The following is a 21,455-nucleotide window of genomic DNA, read 5'->3' as shown; positions in this document are numbered from 1 at the left end:
TTACCATGAGAGAATGTTTTGGATGCAGAGGAGAAAAAAACGCAGGAAATACTGCTACGTGTGAACATTGCAGCGACGACATCCAGGTATATATTATAATCACACCCATCATCCTTGCATCTGATCTCGCTCACAATGTGTCACTCCCATCATTCCAGAAGATCATAATTTACTCTACCAATCTAACAATGTATCACTCCTGTCGTTCTCTGCAGAAGCTCCGTTTTTAACTTTACACACCATGAATCACTCCCATCATTCCTGTCCTCACAATTTAAAGCCACCTATCGTACACAGGATGCATCACTCCCATTATCCTTTGGCTCAGGATCTCACTATCACTTATCTGTCTTCAGATCTAATCCTATTAAAGTATCACTCTCATCATTCCTGTCCCGATGAGTTCATGATCTCATCTCCTAAGGATATCTTCATACGTGTAGCCATTTAATTTAGTCTTTTCCATGTGGAAACAGCGGGAATAATTACGGAGCCATTTTCCTCGGCGAGGACAAAAATTTTCCTTAGTGTGTGAACGGGGATTAAGGATTTTAGCAGCTTCTACAGAATGAAGCCAGAGACGTAACGACCAATTACTGGCCTGACCTTCCTGGAAGGAAGACGTCGCTGGAGAATGACAGCCATGACACTAAGAATAGGCACAAGAGGCAGAAATAACCTTGTACACAGAGCGAGTGGCATCCTATACGGGTCGCCATGTAGGCACCTGCCCGGCACACACGCCGCACCATATGCACTTTTGCAACCTTTACCCTAAATCTTTAGTTCTCGCCCAGCTTTCCAAAGACCCCGATATGTAATTCTAGGACATGCAGTCAGGTCTGCCCCAACGCCTGATGCAACGGCCATCACGTCCACACACATCTCAGTCATCCATACCGATCTTGTTTAGAGAAGACGCTCAAATGTCGTGTCCAAGGTCACCGGAGACGAGGACCCTGCGACGTAGGAAGAGGTTACGGGTCCCTGGTGGGGCACCCCCCCATCCAAGCCGGATATTATTGCATTATAAAAAAGTCTTTTGGGAGGTCAGGATTTTCAGTAAGCGGCTGAGGGGCTTTCTCAGGAGTCATGTACGAATCCACAAGGAAAACTATTCCACCAATGATAAACAGGAAACTACGGAGCGTGGCCGTCTCCAGAAAAATCACTCCTTCAAGAAAATCAGATGGAAAAAAAAAAAGAAAATCCATCAATTCAGGGAAAAAAAATAGAAACATAAAAAATTAAGGACTCACTACTAACATTAAAGCAAACAACACAGGTGAGGGGCGCCCCAAAAATCAGCCCTATAATACATCTGACCCTGGCCAGTCCCTGTATAGCTCCCCCCCCCCCAGGAATCAGGACAGATACTAAATAAATAAGTGATAACATTTACAAATAAAGAAGCTGTTACTTTGTAGCCACAATCTACAGGGATCATCTGTGAGTTTCTACCCTGTCCTAGGACAGATGGAAATCTTACTAAACGAGGAGCCGGGAGAGATGGATGATACAAAGTAATAAAAAATCAGCTACGAAAACAAGGGATTTACTCCACAAAACCGGGGTTAATCCTGCAGAATTCTGGGAACGTTGTGTCCCCTTCTGTATCCGGTGGACTTGATACACAGGCAATAAGGATTTTTATAACATATGCAAATAATCATGTTTGGGCACATCCCGTGTTGAGCTCTAGTCGCATCCAGAGCTGCATTCACAGTTCTGCTGGCTGTCACTTGAAATTTATCAGTTCCAAAGAGCTTAAAGGGAATCTGTCAGCAGGATTTCACCCCCAAACTATTTATATGCAGCTCTTTCAAAGACAAGTCCAGCAATACCTTTACATGGCCGCTCCGTTCCTCCGTTATTGAGAAATCAGCGTTTGAATTGATATGCAAATGAGGCTGAAGAGCTACGGTAGATCTGAAGCCTCTGTCACCCCAGCTCTATTCAGTGCTCAGAGCTGGAGCGACAGATTTCAGATCTACAAATAGTTCTTCAGCCTCATTTGCAACTACCACAATTGATAAAGCCTTTCACACAAGTCCACCCTTTCTGACATGTTTCGCTGCTAACTCGGCTTCATCAGGGACACATAGATATACAGCCTTTTCTCATCTATCTGTTTAGACCAATGAGATTACAATCCAGGACTGGACTTTTTTCTTGCATAGCTTGATTGGCAGTAGTAACAGCCAACTGAATGGCATCCTAAGCAAACATATGGTCGCTGATATCAGCGGATGAGGTCCTGGCGATCACATGCAGTGATGTTAGCAGTCACATGTTTGTTTAAATTGGCTACTACAACTGCCCATCAATCTATACACAAAGACAGGTCCCGTCACATCCAGAGCTGCATTCACAATTCTGCTGTTTGCTGCTAGTACCACGGTCTCTGCAGGATCCACAGAGCCTTATGGCCGTCCGACACAAGCCGATCCAGGCTGTTAAATGACCGCCGATCAGTTACATACAAGCTGATGGCGGTCGATAATTGATGTCATTGTTCTGTGCGGATGGAAGGTCATGTTCTCGGCAGCACATCACCTATTTATACAGACCACGTGCTGTCGAGAAATAACAAATGAGCGTTCAAGCTTCTCCGTACCTGTTTAGACGTTCCTACAAACGCTCGTTTGCCAAATAGTATCTGGTCTAAATGAGCTATTAACCGGTTAACTCCTGGACAGAGGAAAAACCTCTTCTGTTCCCAATCCCTGACTAAGGCTTCACAATGACAGGAATCGAGCCACGAGGGAGACGACCTTACAAGACAGCGGCGCTTCCGTTTCATTGAAGGATCGCAGCCTCCAGAGGCTTCCACTTCCTACAGCTGGACGGCCTGTGACCCAACTTTCCATCATGGCTTATAAAAATTACCAATTATTCCTGAAAGTCCTAAAAGAAGTCTCCTAAACTGCAATGATGCAACAGATTACCATTCAGGGTCCTAGGAAAGCGGCATGGGAGCACAAGGGGCTTCATGCATCAATCACTGGTTATTGAGAAACAATATGACCAGGGGTTATCACCCAGCTTTCTCAGGCCCCTGAAAGGCAAATCAGCCTCGTTATGCAGCGCTGTGCATGGTTATATGCATCAGGTGTATCCGCCCCGTCCAGTGCCCCTAGCAGACCCCCATGGACCCCGCCTGCCCACCTATATAACCTCAGGATATATAGGACTGTGCCGCCAGCGTCCATAGATACCAGATAATGCCCAGTCCGCCGCTGCGGATTCAGCTGATTCCAGATTGACAGATACGCGGCTTCATGCACGAAGTCCCTGACTGATCTTTTCTTTTTCAGGCTCGTCCAGCCGTGGTGGACAAATGAGGGGATTAGAGGAACATTCCCTGCATCATCATCATCAGACTTCAAAAGGTTTTTATATCCGACTGCACACAAAAGACGCACGGATCTAATGCCTCCTGAGGACGGTGGAATAAAAGACATTTTCTCTATAGGCGAAGTATTAGTTACCTTTTGTTTTTAGACTGCACTTTAAAGGGTTATTCCCATCTCCAAGATCTTATCCCAATATTATGTAATAGGAGTAATAATAATATTAGCAAATACCTCCAATTAGAAATATAGTATAGTTATCCTGATTAGCTATGTGGCTTACCCAATAAACAAGGCATTGCAGTAGCTTAGGTATCCATAGTTACGACTACTCATATAGTGACAGTTAGTTGTTAAATGGTCATAACCATGGAAACCTAAGCTACTACAATGCCCTGCACATAGGGTAAGCGGACATAGCGAATCAGAAGAACTATACTACATTTCTAATTGGAGGTATTTGATAATATTATTATTACACCTACTACATGTTGGGATAGGATCTTGGATATGGGAATACCACTTTAAGTAAAAGAAAAAAATCAGCACCAGCCAATAATTGTTAGCCATAAAATCTTGACAGGTGTAATAACGTTATCAAATACCTCCAATTAGAGATGTAGTATAGTTCTCCTGATTAGCTATGTCGCTTACCCAATGTGCAGGGCATTGTAGTAGCTTAGGTATCCATGGTTATGACCACTAATAAAGTGACAGTTAGTTGTTAGTGGTAATAACCATGGAAACCAAAGTTACTGCAATGCCCTGCACAAGGGGTAAGCGACATAGCGAATCAGAAGAACTATACTACATTTCTAATTGGAGGTATTTGCTAATATTAATATTACACTTACTACATGTTGGGATAGGATTCATTTTTAGAATTGGGTTTCATTAAGAATCTTGCACCTTTTGGATTTCACAGGCTCTGTGTTTCCTTGCACATTCTGTCTGCATAAAGAGTTAACTGAGAACCTGGTTGAGCAAGGGCTTTCTAGTGGGTTTTTTTTTTGTTTTTTTTTTAAATCTTATCTGTTTTTTACTGAGGTCTGATTTAGGACCACAAAGTTCAGCTCAACTTTGATGCGGTCTTTGGTCATAAATCAAATGAGAGGAGCTAAGAAACGAACAGATAAGAGAGTCACAAACTCCCCAACAGAACAAGCTCACTGACTGAATCTCAGATAACTCATTCTGCAGCCAGCGATGCACAGTTTAACACGGAGGCTGCAGAAGGCAAACTGTGCAAAATGTTTAATGAAACCCAATTTCAAAAATGATTTAGCCCAAAATACATGCATTAAGAAAAAAGAAATGCCCTTGAAGATATGGATGATGGGCATCCATATGGTTTTTTTTGGTAGGTTTCTACCTTTACATGTAGGAAAACCTGGGTGAAAAAAACAGGCTCAAACTGAAATCTCGGCCCCGGGGTCAGGAATAATGGTTTCCGTCATTCTGTACACAGCGGCCACGTTAATTAAGGCGATTCAGACCCAGGACGCCGCTTCTATGGACCATCTCCAAAGAAGGAGACGACCTCGGACATCATCTCTGATCCTTCCCCCAGAAATAAGTCTCATCAGACCCACAAAGAAGAGATCGGGATGGAAAATAAAGGGGAGCTCCATCCATTCAACAAGTTTTACTGATAATGATTTTTTTTTTTCACAGCTGCTGATAACAGAGAACACAACGACGTATCACCTACCAGCTCTATCCCTTGTGGGAACGGCGTGTCGCTCCAGTCGGTCAGTGGGAATCGTTGAATGATTTTGCCGTAACCTTCACCAGATCCTGTGGAAAGAAATAAAAGACATGAAGTTTCGCCGTTACTGAGCCGTACAGAGCAGACGCCACAGATCACAGCTACATTGTAATTGCATCGGAAGAAATAGTGGAATGGGCAGAACTCACATGCAGCACAGAGTATTTCAGGAGCAGGGTGTGCTGATCTTGTGGCAGGTCAGTCATTGAGAGTAAAAGGAAAGAGCAGCACAGAGTATGTCAGAAGAAGAGTATGCTGATCTTGTGGGACATCTGTCATTGAGAGTAAAGGGAAAGACCAGCACAGAGTATTTCAGGAGAAGAGTGTGCTGCCGATCTTGTGGCAGGTCTGTCATTGAGAGTAAAGGGAAGGAGCAGCACAGAGTATTTCAGAAGTGGGGTGTGTTGATCTTGTGGGAGGTCAGTCATTGAGAGCAACTAAAGGGAAAGCAGCACAGAGTATTTCAGAAGTGGGGAGTGTTGATCTTGCGGGAGGTCTGTCATTGAGGGTAAAGGGAAAGAGCAGCACAGAGTATTTCAGAAGAAGAGTGTGATAATCTTGTGGAAGACTTGTCATTAAGTGTAACTAAAGGGAAAGAGCAGCACAGAGTATTTCAGGAGAAGAGTGTGCTGCCGATCTTTTGGGAGGTCAGGTATTGAGCTTTAAAAATAAGTGAAAAGAGCAGGGCTCCCAGTAGCACAGAGTATTTCAGGAGAGGGGTGCTTTGACCTTGTGGGTGAGTGGGCATTGAGAGTTAAATAGTGGAAGGAGCGGAGTCCCCAGCAAAGTATTTCAGGAGAGATCGAGATCACAATCAGTGGAATGACCTGGCTCCCCAGCAGCGCAGAGTATTTCAGGAGAATGGTGTGCTAATCTTGTAGGAGGAACGTATTAAGTTATATAGTGGGAGATGCAGGGTTCCCAGCAGCACAGAGCATTTCAGGGGAGATCACCATGTAATGACCTTGCTTCCCCAGCACCAGAGTATTTCAGGAGAGGGGCGTTCTGACCTTGTGGGAGGTCAGGCATTGAGTGTTAAATCATGGAAGGAGCGGAGATCCCAGCAGCACAGAGCATTTCAGTGGAGATCACAATCAGTGAAGTACACAGTGGGAATGGCCTGGCTCTCCAGCAGCACAGAGTGTGTCAGGAGAGGGTCGTTCTGACCTTGTGGGTAAGTGGGCTTTGAGAGTTAAATCGTGGATGGAGCAGAGTTTCCAGCAGCACAGAGTATTTCAGGAGAAGAGTGTGCTGCCAGACTTGTGGGAGTTCAGCCATTGAGCTTTTACAAAGTGAAAACAGAAGGTCTCCCAGTAGCACAGAGTATTTCAGTAGACAGGTGTGCTGATTTTATGGGCGGTCAGGAACTAAAAGTTACATTTTGGGAGAAGCAGGGTTCCCAGCAGCACAGAGCATTTCAGGGGAGATCCCAAAAGGTGCAGCACACAGTGGAATGAGCAGGCACCCAGCAGCACAGAGTGTTTCAGAGTAGTGTGTGATTCCTAGTGTTAGTGGGGACAGTTGCTATAAGACGAGCACTGGCAGCGGACGCAGTCGCCATCACCATACGTGCCGCTAATTGCAGCTGTCCGCACAGATTTGGTTGCTCAATAATCACATCAGGATTTGCAGGCTGGAGGAACACGGAGCCAAACGAAGCATTAAGATCATGTCTTGAAGAATGAAACAAGACATTTGGTGCGTTGTGCAATAATTAACAGCAGAGGCTCCGGCGTCCTTACAGCGTGAGTCAGGACAAACAGCAGAACTGCAGCGGTTACATAAAGTCCCGCTCCCAGGTCCCAGCGTGCCGGCTCGCCCACAAATACTTCTGTTGGTTGCTATTCTGGGCCGGGGACATGATAATTCTTGTAAACAAGGGCAACATCTGGAGCGCTGCAAAGTAAGCGGCTGCTCGGTGCCAGCGCCTCGGGTCCAGGGCATTCTCATGTACTGCAGCTCAGCTCCTAGTCAAGTGAATGGAACCTGAGCGGCAGTACCCAGGAATGACCACCATGCTGCGCTGTCTGCACCATACACCAGGTAACAGCGAATCCTGTGAGGGTCTCAGGTGTCAGACCCCCACTAATCTGACAATGATGACCCGTCCAAGGGATAGATCATCAATATCTTAGTCCTGGACAATCCCTTTAACAAGACTCCAGATGAATGCATTGTAACAAATTACCAAGAGAGGAGAAGGATTTGTGTGGCTGATGTACCATTTCTCATAGAGGACTGTCTAGACTGGAAACAACTGTAGCAACCCCTCAGCTGTGAGAAGGTCAGAATGCTTCTATTCACTGCTAATAAACAAAGATCTTTATAATGGTGATAAAGAGAAATGAGATATTAGGACTTTCCATTCTGCGGTGATTAGGAAGTGGACAAGCAAAAACCGAATTAGAATCTTACAAGAAGACAACAATGTGACCTGTAATCATCTGGAAATACCCCGTTCATCCTAATTGTCACATCCCGCAAAACATCAGGACGTCTGCAAGTGCAAGCTACCCTGGCAACGACGCAAAATCATCCTGCACGTATCCACGGTAGTACGGGGCGGCCCCTCCGGCACGTATCCACGGTAGTACGGGGCGGCCCCTCCTGCACGTATCCACGGTAGTCCGGGGCGGCCCCTCCGGCACGTATCCACGGTAGTCCGGGGCGGCCCCTCCGGCACGTATCCACGGTAGTCCGGGGCGGCCCCTCCGGCACGTATCCACGGTAGGACGGGGCGGCCCCTCCGGCACGTATCCACGGTAGGACGGGGCGGCCCCTCCGGCACGTATCCACGGTAGTCCGGGGCGGCCCCTCCGGCACGTATCCACGGTAGTCCGGGGCGGCCCCTCCGGCACGTATCCACGGTAGTCCGGGGCGGCCCCTCCGGCACGTATCCACGGTAGTCCGGGGCGGCCCCTCCGGCACGTATCCACGGTAGTCCGGGGCGGCCCCTCCGGCACGTATCCACGGTAGTCCGGGGCGGCCCCTCCGGCACGTATCCACGGTAGTCCGGGGCGGCCCCTCCGGCACGTATCCACGGTAGTCCGGGGCGGCCCCTCCGGCACGTATCCACGGTAGTCCGGGGCGGCCCCTCCGGCACGTATCCACGGTAGTCCGGGGCGGCCCCTCCGGCACGTATCCACGGTAGTCCGGGGCGGCCCCTCCGGCACGTATCCACGGTAGTCCGGGGCGGCCCCTCCGGCACGTATCCACGGTAGTCCGGGGCGGCCCCTCCGGCACGTATCCACGGTAGTCCGGGGCGGCCCCTCCGGCACGTATCCACGGTAGTCCGGGGCGGCCCCTCCGGCACGTATCCACGGTAGTCCGGGGCGGCCCCTCCGGCACGTATCCACGGTAGTCCGGGGCGGCCCCTCCGGCACGTATCCACGGTAGTCCGGGGCGGCCCCTCCGGCACGTATCCACAGTAGTCCGGGGCGGCCCCTCCGGCACGTATCCACGGTAGTCCGGGGCGGCCCCTCCGGCACGTATCCACGGTAGTCCGGGGCGGCCCCTCCGGCACGTATCCACGGTAGTCCGGGGCGGCCCCTCCGGCACGTATCCACGGTAGTCCGGGGCGGCCCCTCCGGCACGTATCCACGGTAGTCCGGGGCGGCCCCTCCGGCACGTATCCACGGTAGTCCGGGGCGGCCCCTCCGGCACGTATCCACGGTAGTCCGGGGCGGCCCCTCCGGCACGTATCCACGGTAGTCCGGGGCGGCCCCTCCGGCACGTATCCACGGTAGTCCGGGGCGGCCCCTCCGGCACGTATCCACGGTAGTCCGGGGCGGCCCCTCCGGCACGTATCCACGGTAGTCCGGGGCGGCCCCTCCGGCACGTATCCACGGTAGTCCGGGGCGGCCCCTCCGGCACGTATCCACGGTAGTCCGGGGCGGCCCCTCCGGCACGTATCCACGGTAGTCCGGGGCGGCCCCTCCGGCACGTATCCACGGTAGTCCGGGGCGGCCCCTCCGGCACGTATCCACGGTAGTCCGGGGCGGCCCCTCCGGCACGTATCCACGGTAGTCCGGGGCGGCCCCTCCGGCACGTATGCACGGTAGTCCGGGGCGGCCCCTCCGGCACGTATGCACGGTAGTCCGGGGCGGCCCCTCCGGCACGTATCCACGGTAGTCCGGGGCGGCCCCTCCGGCACATATCCACGGTAGTCCGGGGCGGCCCCTCCGGCACGTATCCACGGTAGTCTGGGGCGGCCCCTCCGGCACGTATCCACGGTAGTCCTGGGGCGGCCCCTCCTGCACGTATCTATGGTAGTCCTGGGGCGGCCCCTCCTGCACGTATCTATGGTAGTCCTGGGGCGGCCCCTCCTGCACGTATCCATGGTAGTCATGGGGCGGCCCCTCCGGCACGTATCCACGGTAGTCCGGGGCGGCCCCTCCTGCACGTATCCATGGTAGTCCTGGGGCGGCCCCTCCTGCACGTATCCACGGTAGTCCGGGGCGGCCCCTCCTGCACGTATCCATGGTAGTCCTGGGGCGGCCCCTCCTGCACGTATCCATGGTAGTCCTGGGGCGGCCCCTCCTGCACGTATCCATGGTAGTCCTGGGGCGGCCTCTCCTGCACGTATCCATGGTAGTCATGGCGCGGCCCCTCCGGCACGTATCCATGGTAGTCATGGGGCGGCCCCTCCGGATATTTACATACACATGGATACATCTATATACACACACACCTATAATCGGGTTCTTGTATTAGCCAGATGCCAAGAGGGAGGCGACAGTGTCTATGTGAAGCAGGTGCTGATGTAGGAAGACACGAGAAGCCTGGTGTTGGCATCATACAAGCACGGGCGTGGGCAGAGAGCAGGATGCAATGTCTGTAATCACCCCGTAAATATATAGAGAAGAGAACTCTGTTACCCTAAACTCACTCTCTTATGGGAAAAGTTTAGGAAAAATTTAATTTTATCACTAAAATCCCTGGTGTTTTTTGTAGGAGTCCAGTGGGTTGTCCTACTTTGTGATTGACAGTCTGTATGACTGTGCCTGCAGAGGAAGCTGTCAATCACTACTAGGACCGCCCACTGGACTCCTACGTACAAACATCAGGGATTTTAATGAATAAAATGCAACTTTTTCAGAAAACTTTTCCAACAATCCTATATATCACTCGGTTCTGCTTCTCCTGGTCTATTCCGGGTTCCCTTTTAAACCCATTACTGCAACGGTCTAGAAGATTTGGATCGGGACTTAGGATCGGCAGGACAGGGCCAGGACCTGGTTAAATGATTGACCTCTTGCTGTCGGTGTTTGGCTAATGTTTAACTCCCCTATGAAGGGTCACATTCAGTGTCAAGGAGACAAAACGACTGGAAGCAGACTATACTAGGAAAACGTGGAAAATAGCGGGAAGCAGGGACATCGAAGGATGATCGTGAAACACAGCCTAGGAGCTGCAGACAATCATCTAAAAGAAAGGGCAAGATGCAAAAAATAAAATACAGGGATACATTTTCAGCAAGTTTTTCCTTTTATTGAAAGTTGGGGATGTTTCTTATTTAGGGTCACAAAGAATCACAAAAACTCCATGCATCAAGCCCTGTGATGCACGTCCCTGCAGAAGGCGGCCATGCCCATCCAGTTTTGCAGCCCTCCGTTATTTAGGACCGGCGGCGCGGCGTTCTTATTACTGCTTGTGTAATGACTATAATCACGGGAGCAGTTATTATAGAGAGCTCTCCGGAGAGATTTGGACAGAGGTCACAGTGTATATACGTATATATATATATATATATATATATAACAGGGACAAGATTATTCTGAATTAAAGCTGTACACGCTGCGTATCTGCTGCCATCTTGTTGAATTTCCCTGTACATCACATTTCTGTGCGAACTTATTCTGGCTCATCACAGCATAGAGTTGTGGTCTTAAGCTACAAGAGTAATTTGTTTTGGGTGACTATTGTAGCTAAAGGGTTAAATGGATCGTTCTAGATGTAGCTGATCACTGGGGGTAAGGACAGGCGTTCAATTAATTTTTTAGTCTCTCATGGTTGCTGTATGTATACAGAGCCGGAACAGCATTCTTTAGTTCACCGTGTAGTGGTTGTTCTGAACGACTGGCGCTCAGGTTCTGTGCTGCCCCGGCTCTGCATACTGTGTACGTCCGGCTGTGGGCTACAAACAGATAATCGTGGAAGGTGCCGGTATTGTGGGTGTATCCCATACACAGCACACGCAGAGATGGGTTCCTGATGGAAGAAATTAAACAGCTTATTGAGTAGTGTGGCTGTGAATCCATCACTGACGTACAATGAATGGTACTGAAAGCTACAGCACGATCTGCCTGTGTCTCCCTGGTCTCTCGCTGTGCTAAGCGGATTTTAGCTGTTTTTTTTTTCCCCAGAGTTTAGACGACAGAGAAAGACGTCGCCGATAAGTGGAGAAAGAAGCAGATTTCTCCGATAAGATATATTACAAAGTTTCTTATACTCCCTTGTTCTATTGCTTTATGAAAAGGTTGTTGAAACCACTATGACCATTTAAAGGAGGTGCATAAAATTATAAGAAATGCTGCTTTTTTTTTTGCATTGACGTGGCATTTCGCCATAGAAAACATTGGTGCAGCCAAGTGAAATGCCTGATAGACGCGAGGCAATAAATACGGTGCAGCTCTGGATGTGACAGCTGTCAGCACTTATACACACCTAGAAAGTAAGAGAAGGCTATCGGAGGGGCTGGGGAAGATGTGATATGGAGAGAGGAGGCGAAAAACATGAGATTCTTGGGTTATTTATTAGTCCAGATCCCAACATGTTTAACAAATTAGGGCACAGGGCAGAAGAATCTCTCACAAATAAGCAGGAATGCTGGAAGAGAGGCCGGCGGCTCTGACATCAGTACTTGTCAGGCAAGGAGATATGCCAAGGCCGGCCAGCACCTTGCCCAGAGAGGGGCGATAAATCTGTGTCCGAGGGGCAGAGAAAAAGCAATGCATCATATGATTATACTAATGCAAGTTGTTCCTGATGGAAGAACGCTGTCCTTGGGCTGAAATCACACATGCAATCTTTAGTGCAGCTTTTAGACCCAAAGCAAGACGTGAATGCAAAACTAAGGAAGAGCATAAAGGAAAAGCCGATGCTTCTCGTTTGCATCCAGACGTGTAGCTTAAAACAGGGGAATCGGTATTCTCGGTTTGGATGTGAATGTAGAAGAATCCTTGATAAAATGTATCATCAGATAAGAAAAGTAAAGTATTTCCCAAGTTACAAAACTTTCTATGCATATATAGTTTAGGTTAGAATAAGGCAGAATTAAGTAGGAAGCATCGGCAACCTGTAACCAGCTGTACCGTGTGAACCAGCAGAGGTGTTAATCCCGTAAAATGTTCTCATTCACTGAAGGAAAGCAGAGATCTTGAACTTGTGAACAATTGAAGCTCTAAATATATTAGAAAGTTTATACAGTGATTTGGAAATATTTACTTAAAGCTGAAAAAGCCCTATGCCCTTTGAAAACCCATTTCACTATCATCCATACAGATGAATAGGTGCAAATTCTAGGTTCTCCAACTTTTGTAGAACTGCATTTTTCAGCAAGCCAGAGCTGTAATTTGAAGCTATTTGTCCCAACATTTAGAATATTTGAGTATGGTCTCCCCTGACTCCTGCTTGTAAGAGTTTACAGGGAGAGGAAACCTATCACAAGCAGGAGGCAAGGGAGAGACAAACTGTGCTAGACAGATCACATCAGTTCCAAGTCAGTTAGATAAAGCTCAGAATAGAGCAAGTGCAGTAATAAGAGTTCACCCCCTCTCCACAGCCAGTGGAAACATGGGGAATGTAGTCCGCAATTCACATTAAATGGAGGTAAGGAATCAATATGGCAAATGACCCAGAAAAGGCAAATCAATTAAAATAGGTATATAAAAGAATCTGTACACTATTCTTTAACAAGAGGATATTGGTACACTATATATAAAAGGATGAATACTGCTCAATTAGTCTAAATGTGTCTGAATGCTGCCCAATGTAACACCAAACGGTTGGAACCAAAAAAAAACCTGTTTGTTCACATGGGAACATATCCTACGGCACAGCATGATCTGGGAATGGTGTTTTTTTTCTGCTATTCTTTTTCAAAATATTTATCCATATGACTTGTGGGGGGGGGACCCTTTAATGAAAAAAATGCTGCCAAAACTGCCTGTAATAAACTATAAAGAACACATTTAACAAGCCATCCGTCAGCACACAGGAGACAGTTATGGCAATTAGCGGGATCCACCACCGGTTGGAACATTGTGGTGGTTTGCAAGTACGATGATATCCTCATCCATCTGTCCGCACGGCTCCCCTGACACACTGCAGCAGAAAGGAGTGAGCGTGCTGAAAGGATGAGCTCAATCAGGTGTAGGCCTCCCAGTTATTAGAAGCACATGGCGGAATATCGATCAGCTCGATCGCTCCGCCGAGGCACTAAGGCAATTAATGACAGGAATCCAGGACTATCGGGGCGTGGGGGGCACATTCTGGAGCCGCGCTGCCGACTAATTACTTTCACCTACATTACCCCAGATGAACAAAATGTGCACGAGGCAAACAAGAGGTTTATTATGGGGAGAACGTGGGATTCTTCTCATTGCAGAACGCTATTAGCCGATTAGAAACATGTGCTATTACTGTAAATGAGGACAGGGGGAGGACATTTACCCTAAAGAGACAAATATTTTACAGTCCGGCCTCATCCACACACGATTTTCACCTATGAATGCAATCAGTGTTACCTGTGATAACGTGGGCTCATTCACATGGCAAAAATTTTTCGCGGACCGAGAATTTAGCAGAAAAAAGCGGAGACATGTCCGATCCAAGGGTCGGGTCAAAATCGGCAATGCAACTCAATGGGTCAGTGGCAAAACCGGACTGCACTCGGATGACATCCAAGTGCAGTCTAATTTTCACAGATTGTCTGAAAGGAGATTTTTAATTTTATTTTATTTTTTAATTTCTCTACGTACGAAAAAAAACAAACGCCGACCCAAACTCCGACCCCGGTCTGATTTTCATGGACTGACATAATGGAAAACATGGAGAAACTTTTTTTTTCTCCATGTCCGAGAAAAGCCGATCACACCCATCGTGTGACCCTACCCTTATAGTCTAAACAGAGACATGTCCATTTTTGATCAAAATCACCCAAATAGGTCTCTTGTTTTTAACTTTGGAATGGATTGGAGAAACTTTGCATCAGGTATATACATATACAGAGCCGCAGCTTCAGGAGGTTTTAATTTGAGAGAAGGGGGTGAAACCTAGACAATATATGAACGCTGCGCTCACGCTTATCTCCACCAAATATTGATATAATGATAAGACACGATTCGCTCTATTCAAATACAGCCCATCTGTGGTACATAAAATGAGGATCTGGTAAAAAGCAGCAAAACGTAGGCTGAAAAAAGTCTGTCTCCAATCATGTATTTTGTGCTGCTGGGAGATCCTGACACTATTTATTGGACCTTTTCATGCATAAAACATTAATCCTATGTATAATACACAGTACTTTACCTGCCCTTAGTGGATGGAAACATTGTTGTCCACATCCAAAAGCTCTAAACAATCCAAACTCTGGACGGATACATTGTAGACTTGTGCAGCCAATGTGTTTACCCAGAAGTTAGATTTCTTTTTTATATTGGATGCAATTGTTACAAACCCTCAGCTGTGAGAAACATTAGATCTGTTCAATGTTCAATCCCTGGATGTTCTAAAAAAATATGTCTCGAAAACAGCGAGGAATTAAAACGAGGAGTTTATCAGAAACCTGCAGAATTTCCTTTTGCAGCCATTTTTCTGAAAACTCTCTGATCCACAAGATCAGCAAATTCCTCCTTTAAAACACTCTGTGCTGCTGTGGGCATCCCAACAATCAAACTTGCTATAGTTCAATTAAAAACGGAGCCCAAGCTCTAATCAAATGTCCCCCTCCAAAAAAAAAAATGCCCTGGACCGGGCTCCGGTAGGGTCACCCATGGCGGCCGGTCTTCACTTCTGTGCCAGTCATCCTGGGCACTTGTCGAGGCCCCGCATCAGGACGTCACAGGGCCTGGTATGCTGGGCGGCGGGGGAGAAGGTCAGCTGTTATGGGGACCGGACTGGATGCCGGACTGATGGGTATAACTAAGGACACTCGAAGGGGCAAACTTTTGACACTAGGACTGCACTTGGCCGACCTGCGAAGTGTGAGATTTACTCAAGACAAGAATCTATATCATACCGTGCGCTTCATATATATTAAAAGGATTATGTTCCAGATTAAAAACATATTTATTTACATCCATCGCGCAGTCGTGAAGCGGCCATTGGCTGGACCTGTGCCAGTGGTTGTGAAAAACCCGGGCGTGTAATAATAAATCTGCTTTCAAATGAGGTGCAAGCTGTTGTAATATGATGTCATGGCATGCCGGGAATGCAGCTCTTTATTAAACCTGGATCTGTACTCCGGGCGTATGGAGCAGAGCCGAACTCACACGTGTCATATGGCACACAACAAACCCCAAAAAATAGGATCCCAGCAGCAGAAGGTTCCCACCAGCTCGCCTGCTACAACATACACACATATAGGATATATATTTGGGGATAGCCTCATTTCATTGCCTTCTGCTCCGGCACGCAGCACAATTCTGGAAAATTGGAAAGCATCTAAAGTTTGGATGTCGGGGCACGGCTTCTATATAAAGAGATTAGGGACTTCCTAAGAGTAAGGCTGTGTGCCCACGTAGCATTTTTCAAGCGTATATGCTGCGGAATTTCCGCAGCGTAAACGCTTGAAAAACGCATGTATATCCGCACCCCATGTTCCCCAATGGGATTCCGCAAGTTCTATGCACATGCTGCGGATTTTTCCGCAGCGTTTATGCCGCGTTCAAAAATCCGCAGCATGTCATTTAATTTTGCGTTTCCGCAAGCGGAATTGCCTTTGTCCAATGCATAAAAAACGCAAGGCAATTCCGCATGTGGAAAACGCGTGATAAACGCGCGAAAAATGCGCGATAAACGCGTGCGGAATTCCGCATGCGTTTTTCCGGGAGAGGATTTGCATTTATGCAGCAGAAATTTTCTGCTTCATAAATGCAACGTGGGCACATAGCCTGAGAACTGGAAAGTTGGATTGTGACTAGTGTTGAGCGAGTATGTTCTGTCCGAGTATGCTCGGGCCGAGCTCCGAGTATTTATAGCTGCTCGGTGATATGTTTGAATCGCTCCCGTGTGCATGATTTGCGACTGTTTGACAGCTTTATTACATGTGAGGAATGTGTAAGAAATAGACATTCCTCCCATGTAATAAAACTGTCAAACAGTCGCAAATAATGCACACGGGAGCGATTCAACCATATCACCGAGCAGCTGTAAATACTCGGAGCTCGGCCGAGCATACTCGCCGAAAGGGTTAATAGAACATACTCGCTCAACACTAATTGTGACCGATGAGTCCGGCGGAGCGGTCACCCCACAGTGACTCCAGGAGCGACTGACCCAGGACCAGGAGGAAGCCGTCTCATTCCCATATAACAATGTCACACCGTGTTCTAGAGATTAATGATAAAATGTAGATGAGCAAACCTAATTAACGAGAATGTGTCACCAGAAAATAATTTACTGTTTAAATTAGAATATGAAGTTAGATTTTTTTTTTCAATTTTCAGTATCACTTGAAATTTTCACAAGTAGCCACTAAGCCTAATACTAGACTCATACTTCCTGTTCTGTGTAGAAGACTTTTCAGCAGTTTCATTATCATCAGAGACAGAAATAAAATGACAGGTAACACCTCTATATACAGTAGATAACACAGGATCCGCGATTCACAATAGGTGATGTCACAGCTCACCTCCTCCTCCTGTACAATGACGGATAACACCTCTATATACAGTAGATAACACAGGATCCACCATTCACAATAGGTGATATCACAGCTCACCTCCTCCTCCTGTACAATGACGGATAACACCTCTATATACAGTAGATAACAGGATCCACCATTCACAATAGGTGATATCACAGCTCACCTCCTCCTCCTGCACAATGACTGATAACATCTCTATATACAGTAGATAACACAGGATCCACCATTCACAATAGGTGATGTCACAGCTCACCTCCTCCTCCTCTACAATGACGGATAACACCTCTATATACAGTAGATAACACAGGATCCACCATTCACAATAGGTGATGTCACAGCTCACCTCCTCCTCCTCTACAATGACGGATAACACCTCTATATACAGTAGATAACACAGGATCCACCATTCACAATAGGTGATGTCACAGCTCACAGATATGAACGCACAGAGGATTGTCTACAGACCAATATATTGGATTTCTGAAAATTATTGGGTTATGATGGATTTTCTGTTCATAGATGTAAATAATGAACATTTCCATCACCGGCAGATGCAATTGCTGCAGGATAGAAACAGCGAAGCGTATTAGAAATCTTAAGCATGGATCATTTTATGAAGATTGCATAACAATAGTGAGCTCCCTTTAAATAGCTGCAACCGTCTCCATACAGTGAAGGGTGACACGGCCGCACGTAGACACCGCAGCCCGAGAGCCATTATACTATAGAGTCATGACTTAGCATAACCAACAAGCATTGTAAGGGCGCGGGACGGGTGATCAGCGGGGATTACCGGCCCAAATACCAGTGAGGCCAGACTGGTGCTAATAGCCCGCTGAAGTCATTCTCAGCCGCCGCGTAACCTTTACAATCACCACCGAGAAAATGCAGGAGGTGAAAGTCAAAAGGACGAAAGAACAAAAAGAATCCAGAAGACGACAGATACATCTATATATAAACCTGGTCTAAGCTGGATACATTAGAACTTAGCTCGGCTCTAACAGGTAAAAACCACATCCAGAGCTGCATTCACAATTCTGCTGGTTACTACTGGAGTCTGGTCACACTGTGCAGACAGAAACACCCTGAGATGTTGGGATCGCCTTAAATATCCTCCGCAGTGCTGTATATGAAGCAGTAGTGAGATACAAGACTGGACATACAAGTTAGATGGCAATTAATTTTTTTATTCAGCCGAGCATGCATGTGGAATAAGACACTGATAGATCCCTCTGTCCCAAAAAGCTTACTGCCCCAGTCATTTCGTTCTGTTGATCTCTGCCACTGGGGAAAAGTCGGACCACCACCATACGGTTGATGGTCACTATTTAAATTAAAATTGGTGGCATTGCCCATAAGTCATCAATCTGTAGAATTGCTTTAAGGGTAAAATCTGCACCAAAATCGCATGTAAAAAATGCAGCAAAAATGGCGGAAAAAATGCACTAATTTTACGCTGCATTTTACCTGCCAAGAGATGCAGAAATTTCTGCACCAAATACTTAACAAGGGCACGTACCCCTAACGAGGGCACGTACCCCTAATGAGGGCAAATACCCCTAACGAGGGCACGTACCCCTAATCAAAGGGGTGGGTTTTTTTTGGTTTGTTTTTTTTGTTTCTTTTAAAGATGGATGAATCCAATTTTTAAGAAAAATCCACATTCAAAACCCTGTGCTGTTTTCCAAAGCAGTTTTCAGGTTTTTTTTTTGCATTCTTTTGACTTCAATGTCAAGTTTTCTGCGGATTCTAGAAGAAATCTTCAAGTAAGTGGTGATGCATCTTTTTAAGTAGATTTCGGAGCAGAATCAGTTACAAAATCCCTGCAAAATAAAACTGTGTGAACATACTCTAAGGCCAGCGTTCCCCATACAGTTAACCTTTCTTTTTTTTTTTGCCTTTTTTGTGTAGAAAGTCTGCCATTTTACCTGCAGGTTTTTGTACCATAAATCAAAACACATTCATATTAGGTCACTGGAAATTCAGATTTAGGGCTCATCCAGACGTCGGTGGATCACGGACCGGCTGTGGGTCTCCCGGCCGGAGCATAACTCCTTCATACATGTCTATGAGACCGTCATGGCTCAAGTTGGGAGACCTGCAGCTAATTTGTGCATTGAGGTCCGTGATTGGAGCTAGATCCACCAACGTCTGCATGAGCCCTACATGCATACATTCTTTTTTTTTAATCCTTGCTTCCGTTCTAAAGTAATTCCTTATCCAAATGAGGAGTGAGAGCAGGGGGTTGTGTCCTCTTTCCATCTTTCCTAGCCTGCTAGATTCCAAAACTCCGTGATTGACAGGTCACTCTTTTTCGATTGAGCTGCCTTCCCCCATCCGAGATCTTACGCAGGTGTCGTCACTCACCACGACTGTCGTTTTCTCGTTGGGCAGATACATAGTCTTGATTTCGTTCCGTCATCAGGACTTAACTGCACATGATCCGCCGCTGGGAATGGCGGCGCCTGCGAGTGATTTCGAACAGAGGAGGCAGGTCAATCAGACAAGAGTGATCTGTCAATCAGGGGGGCGAGTGGGGAAAGATGGAAAGAGGATGGAGAGCTGTAGGTGCAGGGCATAACAATTGGATAAAGGATTACTTTGGAACGGAACCAAGTATTCCAAAAAAGAAGGTGTAGATTAAGGGCTAATACTCATCTGCATTTAAAACGGACGAGTGCAATCCGATAAAAAAATCTGATTGCACTCTGACTGATGTTAGTCAATGATTCAGTGCTCATCTGCAATTTCCAGATCGGACCGAGCATGCTGCGAGTGGCCGCGTATATCAGACGAGACCCACTAATGCAAGTCAAAGGGTGTGAGAAAAAAATCTGCATGGCACACGGACCATGCGTGTGCCATCCAATTTTTACTCACCCGTCTCCTAGAAACCCGACATTTCATCAGTCGAGTACTGTAAATTCACAGCCAGAACCGTCAGAATAGAATAGATATATAGATAGAAAGGTGTCAATGAGATATATAATTAGTGCAGTGCGTGTGTGGTTTAAATGTTCATGTATTTAGCTTATAATTTAATAAAAAAAATGGTGTGTGGTCCCCAAAATTTTGATTAACCAGCTGAGAAAAAGCCAACAGCTGGGGGCTGATGTTTATAGCCTGCGAAGGGGGTAATACACATGCAGCTTCCCAGGCTATATATCAGCTCACAGCTGTATACTTAGCCTTTACTGGTTATTAAAATGAGGGACCACCCAAACAAAAACTATTTCATGGGGTGCCCCTATAATTGATAACCAGAAAAAGCTAGGCAGACAGCAGCAGGCTGATATTAATAGGCTAGGAAGGGGCTGTGGATATTGGCCACCTTCCAAACTAAGAACATCAGCTCTCAGCTGCCCCAGAAATGGCCACATCCATAAGATGTGCCAATTCTGGTGCTTATCCTCTGCTCTTCTACATCTAGCAGAGTAGAAAGTTCTCACGCCGCTAGCACTGACGTCAGTGAGGTGAACGGAGTTCATCGGCTATGAACTCCACTTACCTTATTCACATCTCTGTGAGGCACTGATGCCGCGCTATCACGGGCAGCTCAGTGTCTCATCCACATCATGCCACCATTTAGCAAGGCATCTAGATGTAGCAGAGCTTGACTCGTTGTGGGACAAATGGATTATCTTCTTGTCGGACAGATGAGGAATATGGCAGATTTTTATTTTTTATTTTACAATAATAAATGGAAAAAAGAGGGACGGGAGTGTTTATTACAAATAAATGAGTCTGTGTCTCTCTTTCAATTAAAGGACTTTATTCTGGATGTGTATTTTGAACAGTAAAACTATGGAGTTAGTAATGGGTGTGACTGATAGACGCCTCTCCATTACTAACCCCTGGGCTTGATGTCAGCTGACATCAACTCGAATACTATTACCCTACTTGCCACGACATCAGGGCAAGTGGGAAGAGCAGAGGCTAAGCGCCAGAATTGGCGCATCTTATGGATGTGCCTTTTCTGGGGCGGCTGAGAGCTGATGTTCTTAGTCTGGGAAGAACCCAATATCCATGGCCCCTTCCTAGCCTATTAATATCAGCCCACTGCTGTCTGTCTAGCCTTTGCTGGTTATAAATTATAGGAGGACCCCCCATGTCGTTTTATTTTTGGGGGGATCCCCCATTTTAATAACCAGTAAAGGCCAAGTATACCGCTGTGAGCGGATATTAATAGCCTGGGAAGCTCAATGGGTATTACCCCCTTCCCAGGCAATAAACATCAGCCCCCAGCTGTTGGTTTTCCCTCAGCTGGTTAATTAAAATTCGGGGGACGACATGCCATTTTTTTTCATTAATTTATTTCTTAAATACATGTACAGTAAGCTACACACCCAAAGCAATGATTATATATCTCACTCATATATTTCTATCTATATATGTATTGAAAACTATCTTTAAATGACAGAGAATTACTTTATAGAGGTGGTTTATGATCGAAAAACCCACTGAC

At 46.7% G+C, this 21,455-nt stretch overlaps 1 protein-coding gene across 1 annotated transcript in view; it reads right to left on the bottom strand.

Annotated features, from left to right (window-relative positions):
• The window catches only part of SBF2 (SET binding factor 2), a 273,321-nt gene that overhangs the window by 214,563 nt on the left and 37,303 nt on the right, over nt 1-21,455 (bottom strand). Inside the window, exon 2 of the mRNA XM_073657906.1 lies at nt 5,065-5,150. Coding sequence (XP_073514007.1) covers nt 5,065-5,150 — 86 coding nt within the window. The remainder of the gene's footprint in view (nt 1-5,064; nt 5,151-21,455) is intronic.

This window comes from Phyllobates terribilis, unplaced genomic scaffold, assembly GCF_046119375.1.
Source record: "Phyllobates terribilis strain yellow unplaced genomic scaffold, ASM4611937v1 Scaffold_13__5_contigs__length_258822181, whole genome shotgun sequence".
In the NCBI taxonomy this organism is placed as follows: domain Eukaryota; kingdom Metazoa; phylum Chordata; class Amphibia; order Anura; family Dendrobatidae; genus Phyllobates; species Phyllobates terribilis.
The sequence above is the reverse complement of the archived record's forward strand: the minus strand, read 5'-3'. Positions and strand labels throughout refer to the sequence as shown.